This window comes from Bombyx mandarina, chromosome 01, assembly GCF_030267445.1.
Source record: "Bombyx mandarina strain Sakado chromosome 01, ASM3026744v2".
NCBI lineage: Eukaryota > Metazoa > Arthropoda > Insecta > Lepidoptera > Bombycidae > Bombyx > Bombyx mandarina.
The window spans coordinates 9,805,354-9,827,767 of NC_143208.1; the positions used below are offsets into that span (position 1 = coordinate 9,805,354).

General features: G+C 32.9%; 1 protein-coding gene across 2 annotated transcripts; it reads right to left on the reverse strand.

Annotated features, from left to right (window-relative positions):
- Positions 1 to 1,103: 1,103 nt before the first annotated feature.
- On the reverse strand, positions 1,104 to 20,171 carry LOC114245146 (uncharacterized). Of its 2 annotated transcripts, XM_028177181.2 has the most exons (9): positions 19,852 to 20,171; positions 10,775 to 10,974; positions 9,827 to 10,169; positions 9,607 to 9,751; positions 8,458 to 8,547; positions 7,107 to 7,265; positions 6,258 to 6,413; positions 3,772 to 3,874; positions 1,104 to 2,827 (listed from the first exon to the last, which is right to left on the reverse strand). In XM_028177181.2, the coding sequence occupies exons 1-9, from the start codon at positions 19,913 to 19,915 to the stop codon at positions 2,729 to 2,731; spliced, it is 1,359 nt and encodes a 452-aa protein (XP_028032982.2). In that variant the 5' UTR covers positions 19,916 to 20,171; the 3' UTR covers positions 1,104 to 2,728. The 2 variants fall into 2 exon arrangements, with proteins under 2 accessions (XP_028032982.2, XP_028032983.2); XM_028177182.2 differs by lacking the exon at positions 8,458 to 8,547 and having other exon boundaries at positions 19,852 to 20,168.
- Between the last annotated feature and the right edge of the window lie 2,243 nt (positions 20,172 to 22,414).

The following is a 22,414-nucleotide window of genomic DNA, read 5'->3' on the forward strand; positions in this document are numbered from 1 at the left end:
TTATATAAAGAATGTTAATATACATCGCTCTTTCTTAGTCTCCAAGCAAGATGGTTCATTATTAATATTCATATTTTTTTTTATTCCTCGAATGGGTGGACGAGCTCACAGCCCACCTGGTGTTAAGTGGTTACTGGAGCCCACAGACATCTACAACAATGCGCCTATCTACTTACAGACCACATTAATTTGAAATCAGTGGCAAAAGTTAATACAATTCAGTTCAATGTGTTCAAGTATACTCCACCAAGACGCCTTGCCTGTGTGAGGTTTTTATTTTATTTTATTTTTTTGAATGAGAGATTACTGGTGGCCCGGAGGCCTCTCCAGTTTCAACAGTACAGGTGGGCCAGCAGAGGCTCAGCCAGGTGGGGTGGGATTTGCTAACAGCTGCTCGAGCGCCTCCAAAGGAGACCTAACAACTCAAGGCTAGCTGCTTCGCGAATGAATTTACGACCGGATCGGAATCGCGACCCACTGAGAAAATTCGTCATAGTGTGAGGTGTCAGCTCCATTGCTTGCTGAAATCACCATGTACCTTTTCTCAAAACTATTTTTTATTAAGTTTTACTCTAATATTATCGTTATTTTCTATTCGAATAACTATCCAACATCTAGTAGTTAGTGAGCTCGCCTGACAATAAATGAAAACAAAACACATCCGATTAGAAACACCGAGGATGATAGCTTATCATAGAACGCCAAGGTTCAAAGGAGAAAATCTCTAAATGAAACATTAAACTCTAGCTTAGTGGTTCTAGATAAAACGAACGAGCCCTACTTCTTGTTACGGTAATGGAGATTAGCTTTTATGTTGATAATAAAGGAGTGGATAGCGGGTAAAAATAAAAAACAACTCATGCTTTGTATACATATTATATTTATATTAATTAAATTTATAATTAACGAATCAATATATTTCATCTGTATTATAATCTGTAAAATAAGTAAACTTGGAGATGATGTGCAGGTGTAGGTTATATATGAATTTTATCGTAGAAGCAAAATTACGGATCTATTTTTTGCAAAAATCATGTTTATGCATTCGACAAATGTTTTTTTTTTTGTTCGTGTTCTAAATAACCAAAATTATGGTTATTTAAAAAAAAAAACTGTGTAAAAGTGAAACTAACAGTAACCCTACTAAAATTTAAAAAATTGAAACATTTGATCTCTTACTATTACTATTGACAATCAGAATAAGATTGTAGACTCTTCGAAAGAATTACAACTGAGGATACAGGAAGCTTGGGGGTGTGAAAATTTGTTTTCTGCAATATTCCCTCCCTCTCTTTAAGTGTTTTTATGTATTAATTTTTATAGTTCATTGACTACTCTACGGTATGTTATTAATGAACTCCGTGGCACAGTGAGACGGTCAGTCAATTGCAATTGACGAAAGATTTAATGGTTCTACATAAAATATTCCAAAAATAATTAATAAAATCAGGTTTGACCCGAACAATTTATTTTATATTATTTGCTACGGTTTAACAAGTACGAGAACAAACGTTATTAGCTTACAATTATTTAATAGAGATGATTACAGATAAAATTCCATTGGGATGGCTTACATTATGATTACATTAAAGTTAATTTTAATACGAATAGCATGCACCCTAAAACAACTATTAATTCAAAACTTTATTTCATGTAATACATATCATCCCAGTAATACACATGTTTCTAATATCTTATATATTTAATAGCCATTTCTGAAAGGACGTAAACAGGTAAAGGTAATATTTGTAGACGATATGTTTTTGTTTTGTGCCAAGTAGTGTATTCTAGTTCATTTGTTCGATATATTATATAACTAATTTTTGACAACAATTTAAGGCGATTTAATATTTAGGTAATGTTTCATATTATATATAATAGGTTTATCAATAAATATATTATTAACATATTTTAATAAAATATTAAATATATTCTACTATAGTAAAAATTCTGGCAAGAACCTGTTAATTATTTTGCTGAATTTAATTGATTATGTATTAGTGTGTGTATGTAATAACAATATGTTTTATTTGACTTAGCAGTTTAACATAAAAATAGATAACCTTTTATTTGCTTTGCTTGGCTTAGGCCATTTAAACGATTTACTTGAAAGATAGTATGTATTTTAATAATTTTCGACTTTAATGGTTAAATATGCAATTTAAATTTGTAGACAAAATAAATTCGTTTATTAATTTAGATTTGTCTTGTTTTTAAAAACTGTATAGTAACACAGGCTTTGTGGCTTCATTAAAATATATATATATATTATAAATTTTAATAAAGAATTCCTTTTTAAATAAACTACGACTTTTCGCGTATAATTTCTATTTTAGGCAGTTGTAATAGCGTACGAAGGCAACAGGTGTTTTGAACGAATCAACAAGTTATCAGTCTGAATTTTAAGAAACCATGTAATGAATCTGGTATCACAGCGAATTAACGTTGCATTTTTAATATTTATAATATTTCATCGTCGCACTGCAGTAGCAGAATGAATCCAAACATTATATTTCAAATATGAACAGTGTTCTAATAGATAATCTGTCTCTGTAATCCCCCTGAATATTCTTGTCACACCTTTCGGATCCGTATACTACTTTCTTACGTAGGTGGACAATCATGGTCATACATATACGATAAAAAAAATTGATTTTAATATAAATGTAATATTAGATTTAAAGGATGCTGGTTGCTAATGCTGGATGTGCGAATGTTGTCGATGTTTTTACTTTTTGGGTTGTTGCTTGACGATCTCGCACTTTCCAGGAGTAGCAGGAGTGGCGTCCTCGGAGAAGAGCGGATTCTTCACTTCCATGTCTCCGGTCTGTGGTAGTTAACAATTTAGACGTGTCGTTAATTTCCAGCTTACGTAAATTTAATTAAGTTTATAAATATAATCATTCTAAGTAACATTGACAAAAGAAAATTCCAAAAATTATTACATTACACCCAACTTGGATTCTTATGCCAGTTAGATATTCTTATACGAGTAGGTACGTGTGAAAATTGTTGTCATGACACTTACCAATAATTAATTCAGTTTTTAAAAGAATTCATTCGTTTTAAAGCGGACCAAGAGATTAAGTTATTTTTGAAGTATGATTACGTTTCAGTTGGGATATTCCTAGGGTTATGCTCGAAGTTCTATCATCTGTTACTTGTAAGACATGATGTAGTAATGTTTTTTTATCTAATAACTAATTTGCTCTTTATTTCTAGTGTAGGTTTTGCTATGCAAAAACAGTTGTGCGAAGTGATTTCGCATACATTTCTATGTGCTAAGCTAGCTGATATAGACTGAAGTGATTATGGGGTATCAACAGTACGATTTAAAGTATAAGTCATCTGTACACCAGTTTCCAGCCTACGGTGAGCTCAAATTGCTAACTAAAACGTAAAACAATGTATAAATTGAATATTGTATTGTATTTTATGTGTACGTATGATGCGTGTGTTTTGTATATCTATATAAGTTATTTATTTAATAAAGCAATGCACCACCACATCACTATCTACACCATCCTTGGTTGACAGAGAGCACTTTAGGTATTAAGTCCACAGCTCTTGTGCATAAAATTAAATAAATAAAGCGAAACTAAAAAAATACTAAAGTTTATTATTGAAATATAAATTTAAGATATTTCATTTTCACAATAATATAAAGTTAACAACAATAAAGACGCATGATAACTATTTATTGTCCGTACAAAATTGTTATTGTGTATACGTTTTATAGTCTACACGTAGCTCGCTTACTACTATACGTACGGTAGCAAACCCGGGGCATTCATAAACGGTGTAATCTCCTTCTTCGTTCTCCTCATCAGATTCCGGGTCCGACATGGAGCCGTGGCGTTGGTCAAGTCCATTCCTAAAATATATTTCATTACACATTTTTATTTATTTATCGCCCTTGTATACGCCCCTACGGCCCACCTGATGGTGAGTGGTTACCGTCGCCCATGGACTTCAGCAATGCCTGGGGCAGAGCCAAGCCGCTGCCCACCGCTTAATACTCTCCACAAGCCTCGTTTGAAGAAGGACATGTCATAGCGCAAATAACTAAACTAAATCTGATTGGGCTTTTACGAAGTAAATACATAAGATACTAAGTAATAAAGGTTTTTTCTGATTTTTCTATTTACAAGAGCCAATGAATGCACCCGCTTATGTTGAAACGGAGTGGAAGGTCGAAATCTCCATTCCGTCGGAAAAATCGAAAATCTTAAAGCGGAACCTAAGTTTGCTTCGAAGCAGAAATAGACAGAATGTTGAAATAGATTTGAAATAGATAGAATGAGTTGAAATAGATTTTTGAAAATAAATAGTGTTGAAACAGAAAAATTTGACAAAGTAAAATTAGCAGTGAACAATAATAAAATATAAAATATTTTGATCATTGATATATTTATTCTAGATTTTAGACTTAATGAAACCCTTTGCCTGATGCAACATTTCCGATTTACACTTCCATTTCCCTGACATTTGCCGAGGAATTCAAAACGCGTCGACGACGATTTTCCGTTGTAGTGATTGCCTTGTGTAACCACAATGCTCTGATTGCTCTCTTCACTCTCCTTGTTTAAAACTAGCGTGACAAAATAAATATCTTTATTCCTTTGCTGTTGTCTGTAAATTTTTATATCATTGTACAAGATATTTTTCTCTATCTTCACAATAACACGTATTAATACCTACCTGGTCTCGGCATAAATATTGTTACAAAGAGAACCTCGTTCCTTTTCTATTATATGAAACCTTTCCAGGTACGCTTGTGTGGACTAAGCTTTGTGACCATCTGTTGAGTCTTACTGAATAGACTTTTCTAGGTTATGGAGTGTGGTGTTGTTAAGAGTCTTAACCGGCTTCTCAAGAATCGTACCTTTATACCTGGGCTGACCTTTTGATACTCTATATATTTACTTAATTTTTATTTTATTTTTTTTTTTTCATATTTCATATCAGAATATATCAGTCCCTCCTTGATAGCTTGATGCCTACGTTGTACGCTACTGAATAAACTCGGCCATTTTGCTTATTAAAATTCTGCTCAATGGTAAGAAAATATCGACGGCAAGTATTTTTCTATAACCTTTTTTCGCGTACCGACTAAGAGTTCCTTTTTCTTTTATCACTGTGCCTTGTGACAGGATTTATTCAGTTTCTTGCAATAATTATTTTTAGTACGAGCACTAAAAGGACGGCGAAGGACATTTTTCTACGGTATTTTTATATTTAATCGAATATTTGTATGGATTGTGATATATAACAATTGACACAAACATTCGACCAATTTTAAATGGAAGTTTCTAAAATTAAATACAGCCCCAAGCTTACATACTTATATATTTTTTTGCTCAGGTAGGTGGACAAGGTCACGGTTCACCTGGAGTTAACGGAGCCCATGGACATCAACAACGTCAATGCACCAGCCGCCTTGTGACATGAGTTCTAAGTCTTAGTATTATAATGAATCGACCGCCCCACCCTTTAAGGCGAAACGTATTAATGCTTCACGTATAAATCGACAGTGTGGTGGTACTTCCCCGTACGGACTCACAAGATGCCAATTATTACTCACTATCCTATACTATATTTTTACTGTAACAATATGTAGGGAATGCGAGCTGTCAGGTTATGTTAATTATTCCTTTTAGTTATTTTAGTGTTTTTTTTCTTTCAGATTTTATGTTTCTAATATAGGTGGCCTACTAACCATCTAAGATCTATGAAAGTGCACTAATATGGGATTGAGTTAATTATCAGTGGTATCAGTAGTATCAGGAGGAACTAAATTCTCTACTTACCATGAAATAATCTCACGTTTGAAGAAAAGCATTTGTAATGCCCAGAAAATACTATTTTTTTTTTTTTTCCGGCAGGTAGGGAATGTGGAAATGGTCTAACCGAGTAATATTTTTCTAAAACACAAGTTAGTGATCGTTATCTCCAGTATCTCTGCTTTTAGATTCGGATCATCCGTGTTAGCATTATTATCCTAATCTTATTTAATAACCCAATTTAATTTATTAAAGCGTCTGGTGAACCTACAAGGTTCCTTGGTTCCCTTTGTTCCAAATAGCATTTACGTATTCCTCTTTGAAGGTTAGGATACCCAATCAACTAATGGTGATTTCTAATTCAAATATGAAGGTAAGTAAGTGTACAATAAGTCTTTAACACTAAGTGAACGTGGTATACCTTTGAATAAAAAAAAAAGTACGTTGTATTTTTTCAAAAAATTTTTATAATACCTCTCCATTGCAATGATTTGCTGTTTCTGGTGTTGGTAGTGATACATGTGGGCGGACTGAGCTAGCTTGCGATCGCCGGAGCTGTCGACAGTAGGTCCGGTCACGCCGTAAGCCGGGTAATCTACATCAGCAGCAGCCTTGGCTCTTTTGGATAACCTGCTTCCAAATTTAATGTAAATGCGCTAGTCAAATTTTTACTGGTGGTAGGACCTCTTGTGAGTCCGCGCGGGTAGGTACCACCACCTCGCCTATTTCTGCCGTGAAGCAGTAATGGGTTATGGCTTGAAGGGTGGGGCAGCCGTTGTAACTATACTGAGACCTTAGAACTAATATCTCAAGGTGGGTGGCGCATTTACGTTATAAATGTCTATGAACTCCAGTAACCACTTAACACAAGGTGGACTGTGAGCTCGTCCACCCATCTAAGCAATAAAAAAATAATAGAATCAGCGTCTTCAATTTCCGTTAGCGTTATACTTAAGATTGTAGTTCCGGCTTTGAAATAAACTCTCTGAAACTCTTTGAGTATAAGACAGCTTTAAGCATTAATTGAATTCAATTAATCTCGTATCCCAATCACGTAAACCGAAATTTTAGAAACGCATTTGATGTCTCAGTAAATTAAGAGATAAAACAATAAAGAGATTAAGAAAAACTGTCAAATGTTTGATAATCGTGTTTACGAATCCCGAAAACCTAAGAAAATATCATCCACGTAGGTTATCCTCGAAATATTGAGTTTGCTTTCTTTTATGTTTCGAATACAAATTATTTTGTATGAATCAAATTACCGGTGTCAAGTATATCACAAGATTCAAAATACGTAATGAGAAAGGCTTCATAACTTACGTGTACCAGCCAAAAGCAAATCCTAGAATGGCCATGGTGAGGGCTGTTCCTATGGCCGCCATCAGAGCAACACCAAAAATAGAGTCGGAAGGATCAGAAGAACCGGATTCCAACAAGTGAATATGATGAGGTTTATTCGTGGAACCATCGTCGCCATAGCTGCACAAATAAGTTAATTACAATAATTACGGAAATTTTATCAACATTTTGGAAATCTAACCAGCAAGAGCATCATTCATAGCTATTTGAATATCAGCGTTCATTGTTTTCGTAGTTACAAGTCGTAATGTAACTTAATCGGTTCGACTTTACAAAACATTATCGAAAATTATTACCGTATTAAAATTAATGTTGGATAAATTACAAAACTTACAATCCCTTTTGGGGATTGAAACAAGGGCTGGGCTTAGAGGCTAATTTTAAAGGTTATTTTCGATAATATATTTCGTCTTGGACCACGATTATTTATACATATCTGTAGAGCTACATAAATTTATAATTCTAAAAAAAGGTGCACACACACAGTGAGTGAAACTAGATTGATTGTTTGCTGCTTTTTAGGCATGTTTATGTGACGTTAGGGCTTCAGCAATGTTATATGTACATTTTGTAAGCTTGTATTAATTAAAAGTGACACTACTGGAAGGCAAGCGTTTAAGCTAAATATCTAACGATTGTACTATGTTGAAGATATCTACATTGTTGTTATTTGTATTACTGTATGTAATCGGTTTAAATTCTTTATGAAATATACATATAAATATAATAAATTTAGAATATTATTTTGCTTTTTATGCTTAAAAGTTATGTTTTCACGTTGTATTTTGAAATATACACTGAATTTGAATAAGTGACATATTGGACAAGAAATTATTGGAAAAAGGGCTTTAAATACAGATAATAAACAGAATGTTTGATTTCGTTTGTATTTGACGTCATTCTTATGATTTCGTAAGCAATAGGGGGGAGACTAGATATACATTTTTATTTATTTGCAAAATTAAGGAATTAGGAAGCTGCAACAATGTTGAAAATTTTTTGAAAAGTTTATTGCTTGGCTTTTCTTTATTGTTATATATAAATATTTGAAAACATAAATAAATTAACGTTTGAGAATATCGAATGCTCATATGCACCGTGCGTCTTAAGACCAAAAGTATAAGTCAAAATGTTGATCGTAGGCGATAACTTAATCAAACACGTGTTTCTTTCTAATCGAAAAATAAGTGAATAACAACAAAACAAATAGGTGATATCGTTTTGTTGCGTCAATCCCATGCGTTACAACTAGGGGCATTAGTCGGGTGTGAGTGGTGGGGAGTATTCTATGTGTTCGACGCATTAGTTTCACCTCTCGTCAACATCGTCATCATGAGTGATTTTCAACCAGCGCAGATTAGTTGGCAGTAACGAGACAGGTAATCGGTACTCCTTATTTGCCCTGTAATTAACACTTTCTTGTCGACTGAATACAGCTTAGTCGAAATGTAAAAGTCGTCACTTAAAATTATTTAATGAGCATTGGACAGATTTAAATGGAACCTCAAAATACATTCATTGTTGGAGGAGTGTCCTGTTCTTTCTTTTTGTTTGTTTTTTAAATTGTGTTTCTGTAACACGATATTGTATTTAAAATATTGATCATCAGTTGTTTACTCTAAAACGTGATAAAACTATGATCTTCTAACTAGAAGTAACAAATTCCGATACAGTGAAGACACCATTTTTTTTATTACTGTTTGTGTGAACATAAATCGTTTACCCGTTATACACAAGTAGTCTATGAAGGAATCCGATTCAGTGCATTTCACGGAGAAATATTTCCCAGCCAATGAGTTGAATAAATTTCAAACTAAGTAAGAGTAAATAGTTAAAGATATTCAGTGAATAATTTTCAAATCAGGCAGATTAACTGAAAAAACTAGAAGTTAAGTTTGAATGTCTTAGATTTTTAAAATATTATTAAGTATTAAGAAATAATAACGTATCCTATTTAAGATTTCTAAGATATTAATTTAACTAAATTGTTCACACATAACATCAATTTTAAGTTCATAACGTATTACTTAAGATTTATTTTCTGTAGCCACTATTCATGTAATAAAATTATTTCTCATAGGTATTTTTCATTTGACTAAATTTCCGACATAATTTCCATTTCAAAGAGAGTAAAGTTTTCATTTCCTATATAAATTAGTTATGAACTTGGACGCTTTCAAACCTTCAAACGATGTTACTACAGACTTCATTTAATTTGCCATCGTGAACATCGGATCGCTTTGTTCCTTCGTTAAAATTAAATTTACTATTTAGAAAATACTCTCGGAAAGCGGAGTAGTTCTAATAGTGAATTTTTGTTAAATTCAATACTAAGCGAAATCTTGTTCAATCCATGTCATTTTATAGAATAGTATATAAACAACAACTACGACGGAAAAAGAAATTTTAGGCTCAGACGAAGTGTTAATAAAATAATCCAAATTAATAGGTTTTTACTTACAGTCCAATTTTAAGTTTATCCAGATCGTCAGCAACCAGGGCTTTGGCCTTTCCAAGGTTGGGATTTTGGCGTATCTGTCGAGGTTCTAATTTAGGTAAAGCCTCGAGTTCAGCAATTTCGGCAGAATCATTTGGCATAGTTTCGTCTAAAAAATATTTGATAGTATTTAGAATTTGAAGGATTTTTTCATCAAATATAATCGACCTAAATTTGCACTTACTGGTATTCTCGGAAATATTTTGTTCCTCGTAATATTCTTTGTTGAATGGAGTGAGAGCAAAACCTTTTGTTTCTTTTTGAGTTATTTCTTTAGGTTCACCGGGAATATTGAAGGATTGGGGCTGCACAATGGGTCTGGCTGAGTTTATGTCTGAATGTGGGGCGGGTATGTTAGCATGTTTCAGGTTTATTTCGGCTTTATTTGAACCGCCACTCGAGTAAACTTGTTTTGGGACGGGGCTTCCGACTTCCATTATGCGGGACATGAAGTTTTTAGTTATCAAGTCGTTGAATTCCTTTTCATCATTTTCATCGGTTTCCATTTCATTAAGGTGAATTATTTCCTGCATTTATACATTTTAATTAAGTAATTTATATAAATAATTTAATTTAAAATATTACATTTTAATCTTTTCCCGAACAGAACCCCAGAGTTTTGATCAGTATCACTAAATTCATTTCAGAAGTCTATCATTTTGACAAATCGAATGAAATTATCTTTATTAGGTGAACTCACGGTCCATTACCGTAGCTTGAAGAATACAGAGTGAGTGCCGCCTCCCAAACAAATAATTTACGCACATTCAAAATTGTTTACGGAGCCAAAGTTGCCCGTGCAACCAAATTATGTTTTTCGAGGTTGAAATTGAGTGATTCGGAAAAGTAAATACCGCATTGTTATAAAACTGACTTATTTAATATCTTATTTTATACCAACAAAAGAAGACAAAAATCCCGATTCGAATAGCTGTTTCTTGTGAAAAAGGCTTAAGACGGTCATATATTATTATGTAATTAAGCAAGATAGCTTTATTAGAATGACTCATGTCTGTAAGTGATAAATATATAATAGTAAACATAAAGAACACAGCAAGTCTGTTTCAATGTTTCAATGAGCTAAAGTTCATTACAATTAATCTGATGTTACAAAATATAAAGTTTGACTCACCTTAGTCAGCAGGTCTGGTTTTGAATCTGTGAATACGATTGGTTGCGGCAAAAATCCAGGTTTATCGACGTATTTAATGTAGTGGGGAATCATGTATTTGGGTATGATAACATTCCTGAAGTAATTCATCGGAGAAGGAATTTGCTTATCCTCTTCGCCGGAGTTCATAGTTTGTGGCATTGTCGGCGCTGTTGTAGCCCCTACAGTCATAAAAATGCTTAGTACAGAAATCGTTAAATTTATAAAGGTTGTGTGTATCTGCATCCTATCATTTATCTTTCTACTAATTAGTAATAAACTCCTACTTTAATCTATACTAATATTATAAATAGGAAATATTTGTTTGTTTATTTGGCTTAATAGGCTCCGAAACTACTGAACCGATTTGAAAAATACTTTCACTGTTTAGAGGCTACACTATTTCCGAGTGACATAGGCTATAATCTTTTTTGAAAAAAATTGGGGATCCTTACTAAAACTCCAATCATGTAAAAAAAATACCTAAAATATTCTTTACATCGTGTGCTCTGCGAAAACTATTGATGATAGAATCAAATAATGTACTACGACTTTGTAGAACACATTATTATTTACAAAAAGTGTCACAAAAGCATATATGTAACTATTATAGTTATGCCGCAATAAGTGTTCTTTTATTTAAAAAAATAAAACGTCATATATCGTTGAAATTTTTATTAAAGACCCGAGCGGAGCCGGAGCGGGCCGCTGGTTGTATTATGTACAGGTTTTGAAAACGGTTCTAAGAATTTGTAATAAATTCTATTTAAAGTTACGCCGTCAGAGGATTTCACTGGAAAACAGTTGTTGTAGACCGCGACAGTTTTTACATCAATAGAAAACTTTTAACTGAAATATGAATAGAACTCAACTTGGTGTTGCAACAATTCGAAACCCGAAGTTACGTAGAAGCGCTTGTACAATTTCTTGAAAGTATATTTATTTAGGGAATACGAAAATCAACAATCTAATTTAAGAAAAGAGGGTAATCTTATTTAAAATAATACTGTGTTACTGTAAAATTATAGAACCTCATTTAAAGTAACCATTGTGGATTAAAAAAAACACCGCCCATTAACGGCCGACCAAAAATAATTTTGACTTGAGTTGGAAAGTTTTTGGTAATTTATTAGTTAACGTAGTAGATATGGCTTTAATCAAGAGTTTAGGGGATTCTTTTTTATTGCTGAGATGGGTGGACGAGCTCACAGCCAACCTGATGTTAAATGGTTACTGGAGCCTATAGACATCTACAACGTATATGCGCCACCCACCTTGAGTTCTAAGGTCTCAGTATAGTTACAACGGCTGCTCCACCCCTCAAACCGAAACGAATTACTGCTTCACGGCAGAACTAAGTAGGGTGGTGGTACCGTACCCGCGCCGACTCACAAGATGGTCCTACCACCAGTAATTACGAAAATTATAATTTTGCGGGTTTGATTTTTATTACACGATGTTATTCCTTCACCGTGGAAGTCAATCGTGAACATTTGTTGAGTACATATTTCATTAGAAAAAATGTAATCCCGCCTGGGATTCGAACACCGGTGCATCGCTCAACACGAATGCATCGGACGTCTTACCCTTAGGCCACAACGACACGATACAAATAGGTGTAAAATCCGATAAATATTTAATGGTGTTGGTTGTTAGTTTGCATTGGTGTCACTGTGCTGTCTATTTCTGATTCCCGCCTCTTGAAGGGTAGAACGAACCCTGTATTCAATTTAATATGTTGTTAAAGTGTGTGGCGGCACTGGGTGTGATGTTTGTAAGATAAAATAACTTTTATGCAGTAAACAATTTAGCTAAAAGCGAACGTTAGTATGTATGTTTAAATTTCTAAACTATTATTCATTCTATCATGGAGAAGCTCGCCAATGCAGGTAAGTTTTCTGTCGTAGTATAATTAACGTACGCAGTAGTAAGTAGTATGAACGCTAGTATAATATTTAAAACAAAAAACCAATGTAAAAAAAAGGGTCTCGCTGCGCATAGATACAATGCCGTTGCATTAATAAAAAGAACTGTAGAAGTCTATACTATATATTCTAGACTATCTTTTAATATATTTATGCGGATCAATGTTTATTCAATCAGGCAATAACGGCGTAGCGGATTTATATGAAATTTCCGGCAAAGATAGGTTAGATTAACACATAAGATGGTTATTATCATGCTAAATGACATGACTCCGACAACGCCGGTTGTAATTGTTATAATATAACTAGCTGACCCGGCAAACGTTGTGTTGCCTTAAATAAGATTTCTAGGGAAATTCTACTGTAGAAATAAAAATCTCATTTAACCACATAATACCTCATTATAAACAAAAAAATATATCCAAAAAATTAAAATAAAAAATAAATGTTTGGGGTGGACAACCCTTTTCACTTAGGGGTATGAAAAATAGATAGTAGCCGATTCTCAGACCTACTGAACATACTATTGATACACAAATAAAACCAACAAAACATGGCTGAAAAATGTATAGTATTGTATAGCTCTCAAATATATTAAGTGTATAATCTATGATGTATAGTGAGTAAGTAAGACAGGAGACCGGCTTCGTCCCCATCCCTACTACGTGATGTTTGCTGGATCAGTGGTGACACCTGGTGGGGATAGTTGATCGATTGATAGTTGATCAGTAGTCGACCGGCGAGCGCGGGAGATCAAATTCAATTTAAAAAAAATCATAATTAAAGGAACTTGAAATTATAAACTCTGAATAAGAATTTATCGTACTACAATTAATTATAATATTTGATTGCCATCTTGCAACCTTATTGCGGATGGAAAAATAGGGGTTGATCATAGAGGGATGAAAAATTGAGAGTAACATCAGATTTTTTATTTTAATTCATGACAAAATAAAAATAAAAATGAAAATCTTGCCAAAAAAATTAAAGTTTATAATTAACAAATAAAAAATAGGGGTTGATCGTAGAGGGGTGAAAATTTCAGAGTAATATGATTTTTTTTATTCTACGTCATGACAAAATAAAAACAAAATTCTCGCAAAAAAATTTAAAGTTTTTAATTAGCAAATAAAAAATAAGGGTTGATCGTAAAAGGGTGAAAATTGAGGATTGTATGTATTTTTGTATGTTGTATCATAAAAAAATAGAAATTAAAAATTTTGTCTAAAAAATAAATAAAAAAATTTAGGGGTGAACTACCCCTAACATTTAGGGGGATGAAAAATAGATGTTGGCCGATTCTCATAGATACCGGATAAGCACAAAAAATTTCATCAAAATCGGTCAAGCCGTTTCGGAGGAGTATGGCAACGAAAACTGTGACACGAGAATTTTATATATTAGATAAGTACGACAGCTTATTCCCTAGTTTTTGTTTGTGATGAATAACTCTCTCTAACTCTTAATGAAACCTTTATTATGCGAGGTGTTTTATGGTTTCCGAATTACGAACTTTTTGTAAGACCGCCGCAGGACACGTCTCATTTATTACATTACAATTGTGATTTTAAGTATCTGGAAGTTTTTTCTGGTGGTAGGACCTCTTATGAGTCCGTACGGGTAGGTACCATCACCCTACTTAGTTCTGCCGTGAAGCAGTAATTCTTATCGGTTCGAGGGGTGGAGCAGCCGTTGTAACTATCCCGAGACCTTAGAACTCATATCTCAAGATGGGTGGCGGCATTTACGTTGTAGATAGCTATGGGCTCCAGTAAACACCAGGTGGGCTGTGAGCTCGTCCACCGTTCTAAACAATAAAAAAAGTGTTTATTTTAGTAAAATCGACCATAGTAAATGAGTTATTATACATTTAAAAAAAATTAATATTGTGAATATTTGAAACACAATATCGGAATTATTTAAATGTACGTGTTTCATTGGTAAGCTGACATTAGACAAACAATTAAGTTTATTAAAGCAGAACAAGATTGAATTTAATAGCAATATCGAGGACGTTGAGCGATAAAGTAAATTTACTCAAGTCGATCACAGTTCGCTGAGTGCTTGTGTATTTAGCTCGCAATGGCCGATGGGTAGGTTTTAGTAGCGATGCTCCACAGTGTTTGCACTTCTGATGTATTGCACTTTAGACTTGATTTAATCATTGAAATCTTGAAACGTTTGCGAGTCGACGAAGAAAAAACCTTAATCGAATTCATGGACGAGGAAACTTCTCTTAGTTTCAATGCTATGATATTTCCCATTTATATCAGAACATTGTTCCTATACATTGTAATATCGCACCGATATAGTTTCATTGATAATATATCATTCTTTAAACAGCATTAAAAAGCCACAAAGCCGACTGTATTAAAATCACAACTAACAATTTCACAAAATGACAGGCCGCAAATCGTGAATAATGTAAGCTAGAACACGTAAAATTGATGTAAAATATGCTGGTATAACCAGGTCTAGGTCATTCTAACATTTTCAAGCCTTGTATAGTTTACACGTGGTTTTATTTTTACCCCATTCTACACATCATTTATTTACGTGGATAAATTGAAACACGCGCTTTCTACTTGACATCAAAAGCTTTTAAAAGATTTTCATAAGAACCGCCTGACCTTAAAATATATGTATAAGACTAATAGTATGTATTTTATGATTTTACTTGAGATTAAACAACAAAAACATTAAACAAGTTTCCTTACGATTTCTTCATACGTCCAATCAAGTGATTGAAATGGAACGCCATTACAAGTTAACAACTTAATTCATTTGTACGGTCGACAAATGTATTCTGTTTAGCACTTAATAAACGCCAATCAGACCACTTGTGTATCATCACTCTTTTGTTTCTCTAATATATTTCAGGTGTATTTAGTTACATAGTGCTTCATATGTAAATATATCTAGTTACATCATTATATTTCCGGGATGTTTTCACGTGAAGGACTCTTTTGGTAAATAATGTATCAATTACAGATCTCTCTTATTTGGCACTGTAAGGTTAATGTGAATAGCAGTACCATAAACAGCACGGTGTATTGGCTGAGGTTACAAAAAAAAAATTGAAACGCCAAATTATTAGATAAATTACGGTATCGGTCGAAAATAACATCAATTATGTTTCAGATAATTAGCCCGTGTATCTTAATAACTGAATTTAGGTATTTCTCTTAGCGTACCATAATGAATGCCCTACGTAACCAACAAATTTAGATAAAAATGATACAATTAAGACATTTACTTGTATGATTAGGTGAATTGAATAGACAGTCACGAGGTGAACTGGCTAGGTTAATTGGATAGATTTTTTGGATTTTTCGATATTGCGCAATACTACTTAACTCTTCTACTTAAACTTTCAGGAACTTCTAATTGAGTTTTTACTTTACTTTACCAAACCCTTACTAGTATGACTGAGTGTGAGTACACTGCCTTGGTGAACTTAATAGAATTTCCAGGTTTCTCAATGTTGCAAAATACTCATTAATTCTTCTATTCAAACTTTCACAAACTTTTAATTGACATTCAAACGGACTATGTTAGAATCGTAAGTTGAGCCCTATAATGTTTAAAAAATACCTAATGTTTAGTAAAAAGCATTTCCTCGTTCGCTTAAAAGTTCCATTAGTCAACTCAGACTAGGTTCTATTAGTTTCGCTTCAGATAAATTACAAAACAAATAAATAAAATCAAATTTGTACTGATTATTTTGAGCTTTATTTTAACACACGAACTCACGACAATCGAGTGTACTTTATTTACACAAATTTAATTTATAAGTAATGTTGTATTTTATCATTTTATCTGAATGAAAAAATAGCAAATGAATGTTAAATTTTCTGAAATTATCCACAGAAATGTTTGTTTGACTTATAATTGGAATGGTTTCGTAATTTAATGTTAACTAGCTGTAATTATTAAACAGAAAAGCTGACTTTATAATTTCTACTCCGACATTAAACGAATAATAAATACATTTACTTTCAGCACAGAGAACGTTAAAATGTTTGTCAATTAATTATAATAAATACATTGATGGCTGAAACAATATGAAGTGTTCGAACCGCAAAGTACGCGACTAGTCATTAAGCCACCATATAAATAAGGTTAAATTTCAATAAAAGATTTATGTACATACATAATAAGTTAATATGATTAGGTATATAAGATACTAGATTGATACATCGACTGGAACTGCGTTATTGAATTAAATAGTTAATCTCGCCGCGTTAGATAGACGTATAATTTCAATGTCATATGGTATTATTATGTTTTAGTTCTTATTATGAGAAATATAGTTATTGGGAGATTTCCTACTATTTTTGAGTATTCTAAGAATTCTAGATAGGTTTTGTTCAGAATATTGATAACAATTTTTTGAGTTCAGTTGATGTTTTTTGTTTGTCTCATAAAAACGATTTGCAATTATAACAAACAAAACCAAAATGAAAATCTGTTCACAGTGAACCTATAAATGTATTTATTTTATGCTAAACATAAATATATACATTGTCATATTACACTTACAAGAAACTTTCAACGAAATTTGGTTTGATCAAGATATTTCGATTAGTCTCTGATTAATGCGATATTATATTCTATTAACGTTGTAAAATTATGTGCGATAAAATGCTATATCTTACTTTGAGTTTTAAGTTGGAACAAATGTCTATTTTTAGCAAGTTGACTTTTATTGTTTTATCGGAGCGCATAATCACTAATTCATAAAGTAGTATTCATATACTTATTAAGTGATGTTGTTTTGTACAATTCCATGTACTTATTTTAAATGGTTGTAAGATTATTTTTCAAATGAATCATACGGAAAGAATTAAGAATCTCCTCTTGTTATGAGGTTGTTGTTTTAAGAGGCTTTTATTGGCTTGACCTGTATCTATCTAATTATCTATCTACGTACAGAATCTTTCAATCTAATTTTATACCAACCTCAAGACGTCCGATTAATTTATAAATTTGCTCACGTATCAAAGACCGATGACGATACAATAATTTGATTAAGTTGACCTAATATTCCGATCCAGGACCAAAAAGCTTATTTTATTTTTTAGTTTTTAGCTTGCTATGAAGGTCCACTTTTATATTTTAGACTATATTTACCTTATACGTCAACCTAAATTACTTTACTAGGACTAATCATGTTGCTATTTCATCTGAGGCTTTTGTTGTGTTTGACATTTCGTTTAACCAAAAATCCGTTGAAAACTTGTTTTTATTGTACAAAGATGAGTAGAAAAGCTCTTAGGCATTCTGATGGAAAGCAGCTACTCAATTTCACAGAAAGACCGCTTCAGTAATGCACCTTGACGTATGAGTTCGTCGTTTCGATTGCATTGGAATAACCACCGTCCTTCACTTCCAATCTAAATAAGTGCATGTACATCTATTCATGTCAATATATATGTATGTGTGTATAGGTAAGTATGTAAGTGATAGACTTGGGTACATATAGGTACTACAACCAACAATAATTAAAATTGAAGTTTACAACTTCCTTTGTATTACAGATTATTTTTTTCTATTACAGGTATGTTTTCAAACGATTATGAATAAAGGTTATGTTCGGGATGTGCTGGCGACACGGAGCACCACACTTACAAGGCCACGGATACGGATAGGAAGTAGTAAAATTAAATATTTCGCACATTTTATTTTATCTTAAGATTTACATTTTTTGTTGTTTATGAACTTCTGCCTCTGCAAAAAACTTGTAAATTGATGTCTGATTTTTACTCTGCTTCCTGTTATGAAGTAAAAGTTATTCAACGTTTTTCTTGATGCAGACGACGAGCGCTTGAACGGACGGGCCACCTGGTGTTTCTTTATTCAAACTTCATTCGACAGCTCAGCGTGAATTTCTTGCCACATCCCGGCTCTTCGAGGTTAAAGTTTCATTGGAATAACGTCTACCCTATTCTAACTTCCACGCCCGAAAGCATTGTGCTTGGTAATTGAAATAAGGAAGACGGTGGAACCGAATCGAGCGAACTTACCAAAAGCATAGTGTTTTCTTCGGCTTTGGCGACTTTTAAAGATAATTAAAACTACTTTAGGGTTTATAACCTCTCGTTTTTTATTATGATTATATATATATATATATATTATATTATTTTAGTCGTTTCGAATAAATTTACATTATAAATACATTACAGTTTTCGTGAGCTACGACTGATTCGGCTGTGAAAATGTGCATGAATGTGATCATAAAAATGATATAATCACATTTAAAAGAACAAGAAATTAAGTCGTAAAAGTAGTTATAATGAACTGTTACACAAATTGTATGAAAAGATACAAAATAAATTACTACGAAAAGTAACTATAACACAAGTTTTTCATTTTCCACGGTGTTCATTGCAAAGAACTTTTCTTATTATTCAATTTCATACTACTTATGTTAGGTACACATTATTCATAACTAGACAGGAAGTAAAATTAATTTTAAAATATCTGGCTATTTAAAACCTGCTCTGTAGATACAAATTTATGGTTGAGAATTTCATTAATAATTCTGTAAGTACAATTTACAGAACTGAATATAAATAATATCTTAATTTTAATTGTCGTGTTCATTGTTTTATTTTAGAATTTTCGTAATTTTTTAAGTATTGTAATTATCATGACTCGGAATCACAAGTTCGTTTTTTAATCACATATAGTTATCTGTGAAGGTCTAGAACTAGATTCTTAAACAAATAATAAGTATACTAAATTAAAATCAGCTTGAAGGTACAGTTGAATATTAATTGAACCATGAAGAAGTAACATATTTTTTTAAAAGTTATTAAAATATTTTAAATTTTAAAGTAAATTCAATAAAATGTCGGTCATAACGAACACTAATAGTTGAAGCAGTTGAGAGCTAAACGCCGCGTGTAACAGGTGGTATCATTTGTTTACAAAAGTTTCAGATGTTTTCATTCAACTTTGAAAAGTTCTAATAGGTAGTTTTCGTCCGTCACGAAATCTTCGTAATATATTTCAAAGTGTATAAGTATATTTTAGTACATATAATTCACAGAATATTAACGCGGGAAACTCCTTATCAGTTGTGATAAAATATATTATATTTAATTAAAACTTATATTGGGATTTACTAACCTGGGGATTTGGCGATAGCACATATCCCGATGGCTGCTACTAGTACCGTGGTGACCGCGTGCATCTTGGGACGTCTTCTTCACACTGAGCGTGCTGTGTTTACTGTGAAGCTCCATCAGGGCGCGCACTGAACAGCGCCGATCGATACCCGCCCACATGAAAATTCGTCCTTTTGTGACAAAACGGCTTAACTGCGGTCCCATGAGATAATTCAACCTTGTTTTCTGATGCTTAGAATATAAATGATCTTGTTCGAATTTATATTCGCTCTTTGGATATAGTTTGTTACAGGATAGTGCAATCATCTGAAAACTTCCTTTCAAATGAGGCTCTTGTGTCCCTGGGAATAAAGTCGATCATGTTTGATTTAACGTAAGCTGACAGTTTGAATCTTAATCCCGTCGAGAAATGACGTTAAAAAGGAAACACAGCACAATATATTGCTCATTTATTATAACGAAATGAAATTGTATAAAATGTTATTAGGAACTTTGAACCTTTTATCAAATCAACAAGTTTTGTACTAGTATCTATAATGTTGTGCGTGTAAATTTGCCACTACATTATGGTAAATTTGACAGAAAATAAAAGAATATTGGTGAAATATCTGAATATAAAAGGTATCGATTCAATGAATATATTTTATATACATATATGCAAAAGCCGATGATGATGATATTCCTTATACATAGATTTCGAAGATCTTCAGATTGCCTGAGCGGGTGATACTGTGAAGTTTGTAGCGATTGGATCAAAGACAAATCGAAGATCGGCCTGCAAAGCGGACCGGTTTTGCTTAGGGTTTAACATTTAAAGAACACTTCTGTTCTTCAGTTGCGTTAGTAACAAATGAGTTGGACTATAAGTTTAAAATAAATCAGCAGTCATTCTTAACAGTCGATTCACTCTGTCAAAATCGACTGATTTCGGTATAACGCGCTTGTTTTTGCTTCAAAACCTTCATAATGTTTCAGTTTGTTGTTAGGTGTCGATGGCGTAAATTACGACATTCATCGATTGTCGTAAGCAGTAAAATACTTTTTTCAATTGAATGCTGAGGATCCTTTAATGCCTTGTATAGTAGGTTTGCCATTAGTCCAATCTTGGATATTTCTCTACTACAACCGCGACATCCACGTTGTCTTATATTATATTCTATTGACAGTTGAAGAAGATAATATCTTCCGTCCTGGTTAATTTTGCCGGTATGCGTTCTGGTCTGAAGGAGAAATCGTTTGAAATATAAAAACCTGACCACGTAACACCGAATGTACGTTGAGCTGTAGTCCTATGTACTGCAATAAAAACCACTTCTATCCTGTATAAAAATGAGAGGGAGAAACGTTTTGGACTTTTTGAGAATTTATATCATCTATGTTCTCTATTAACGCGATCTTAAAAAATAAATTTTGTACTAACTTTTTTTTGTCTTTGTAGGCAGACGAGACAGTTCACTGGATGGTGAGTTTACCGTCAGTTATAGACGTCTGTAATGCTAGGCAGAATCAAGACGCTGCCACCGCTAAAACTCGTACTCATATAGTACGTAGCATTATTATTTTTTTATTGGTTAGATTGGTGGACGAGCTCACAGCCCACCTGGTGTTAAGTGGTTACTGGAGCCCATAGACATATACAACTTTAATGCGCCACCCATCTTGAGATATGAGTTCTAAGGTCTCAGTATAGTTACATTGGCTGCCCCGTTCTTCAAACCGAAACGCATTACTGCTTGACGGCAGAAATAGCGGGGTTACCACCACCCCTACCCTACTCGTGCGGACTCAGGTCCTACCACCAGTAAAAGTACTTTTTTATTCCCAATTAGTACAGAGAGGAAAACAATTTAGCTAGCGAAATTGAAATTAAGTTTATCTTAGGTACCTGATGGATTTAAAAAAAAATCACTATAAATTTCTTAACATTGATCTCACAGTACAGACATTTCCGAGTTTTATAGTTAGGGCAGTGATTCTCAACCTTTTTTTTGTTGAGGCACATATTTAACGATTTCAGAAATAGTTTATCAAAAAATTTTAATATACAAAATAAACTAAAATATGCTAAAATTTTTTTTTTTTTTTTTGTGGATTTAAATATATATTCATGTTTAAAATATATTTTTTTTTAAAATGATATAATTTAATAACATTAACATTATTATATATTCGCAAAATTTGGCGGCACACTTTTGAAATTTGGCGGCACACAAAAGTGCCAGTGGTTGAGAATCACTGAGTTAGGGTATTAATTGTACTTCGATTCTACTAGCTAATCTATCTTATTAGCTTAGCTATCTTATTAGCGATCTTATTAAAGTGATATATTCTTTGTTCGGCTGGAATTGTCTAATTTTCTTCTAAAGAATCTGTTGGAAAACCTACAGGAATAAATTATAATATAAAATAATACATAAAGACTGCCTGCAGTGCTCCGCAATCTCCTTCAGTCTAATTGAAGAAAGAAAAAAGCCAATTATAGATCTTCCGAAATGTGTTTTTGTAACTAATTTCTGAATAAGCTAAGAGCTAATACTTGGAATTTTGCAAATAGTTTTGGACAT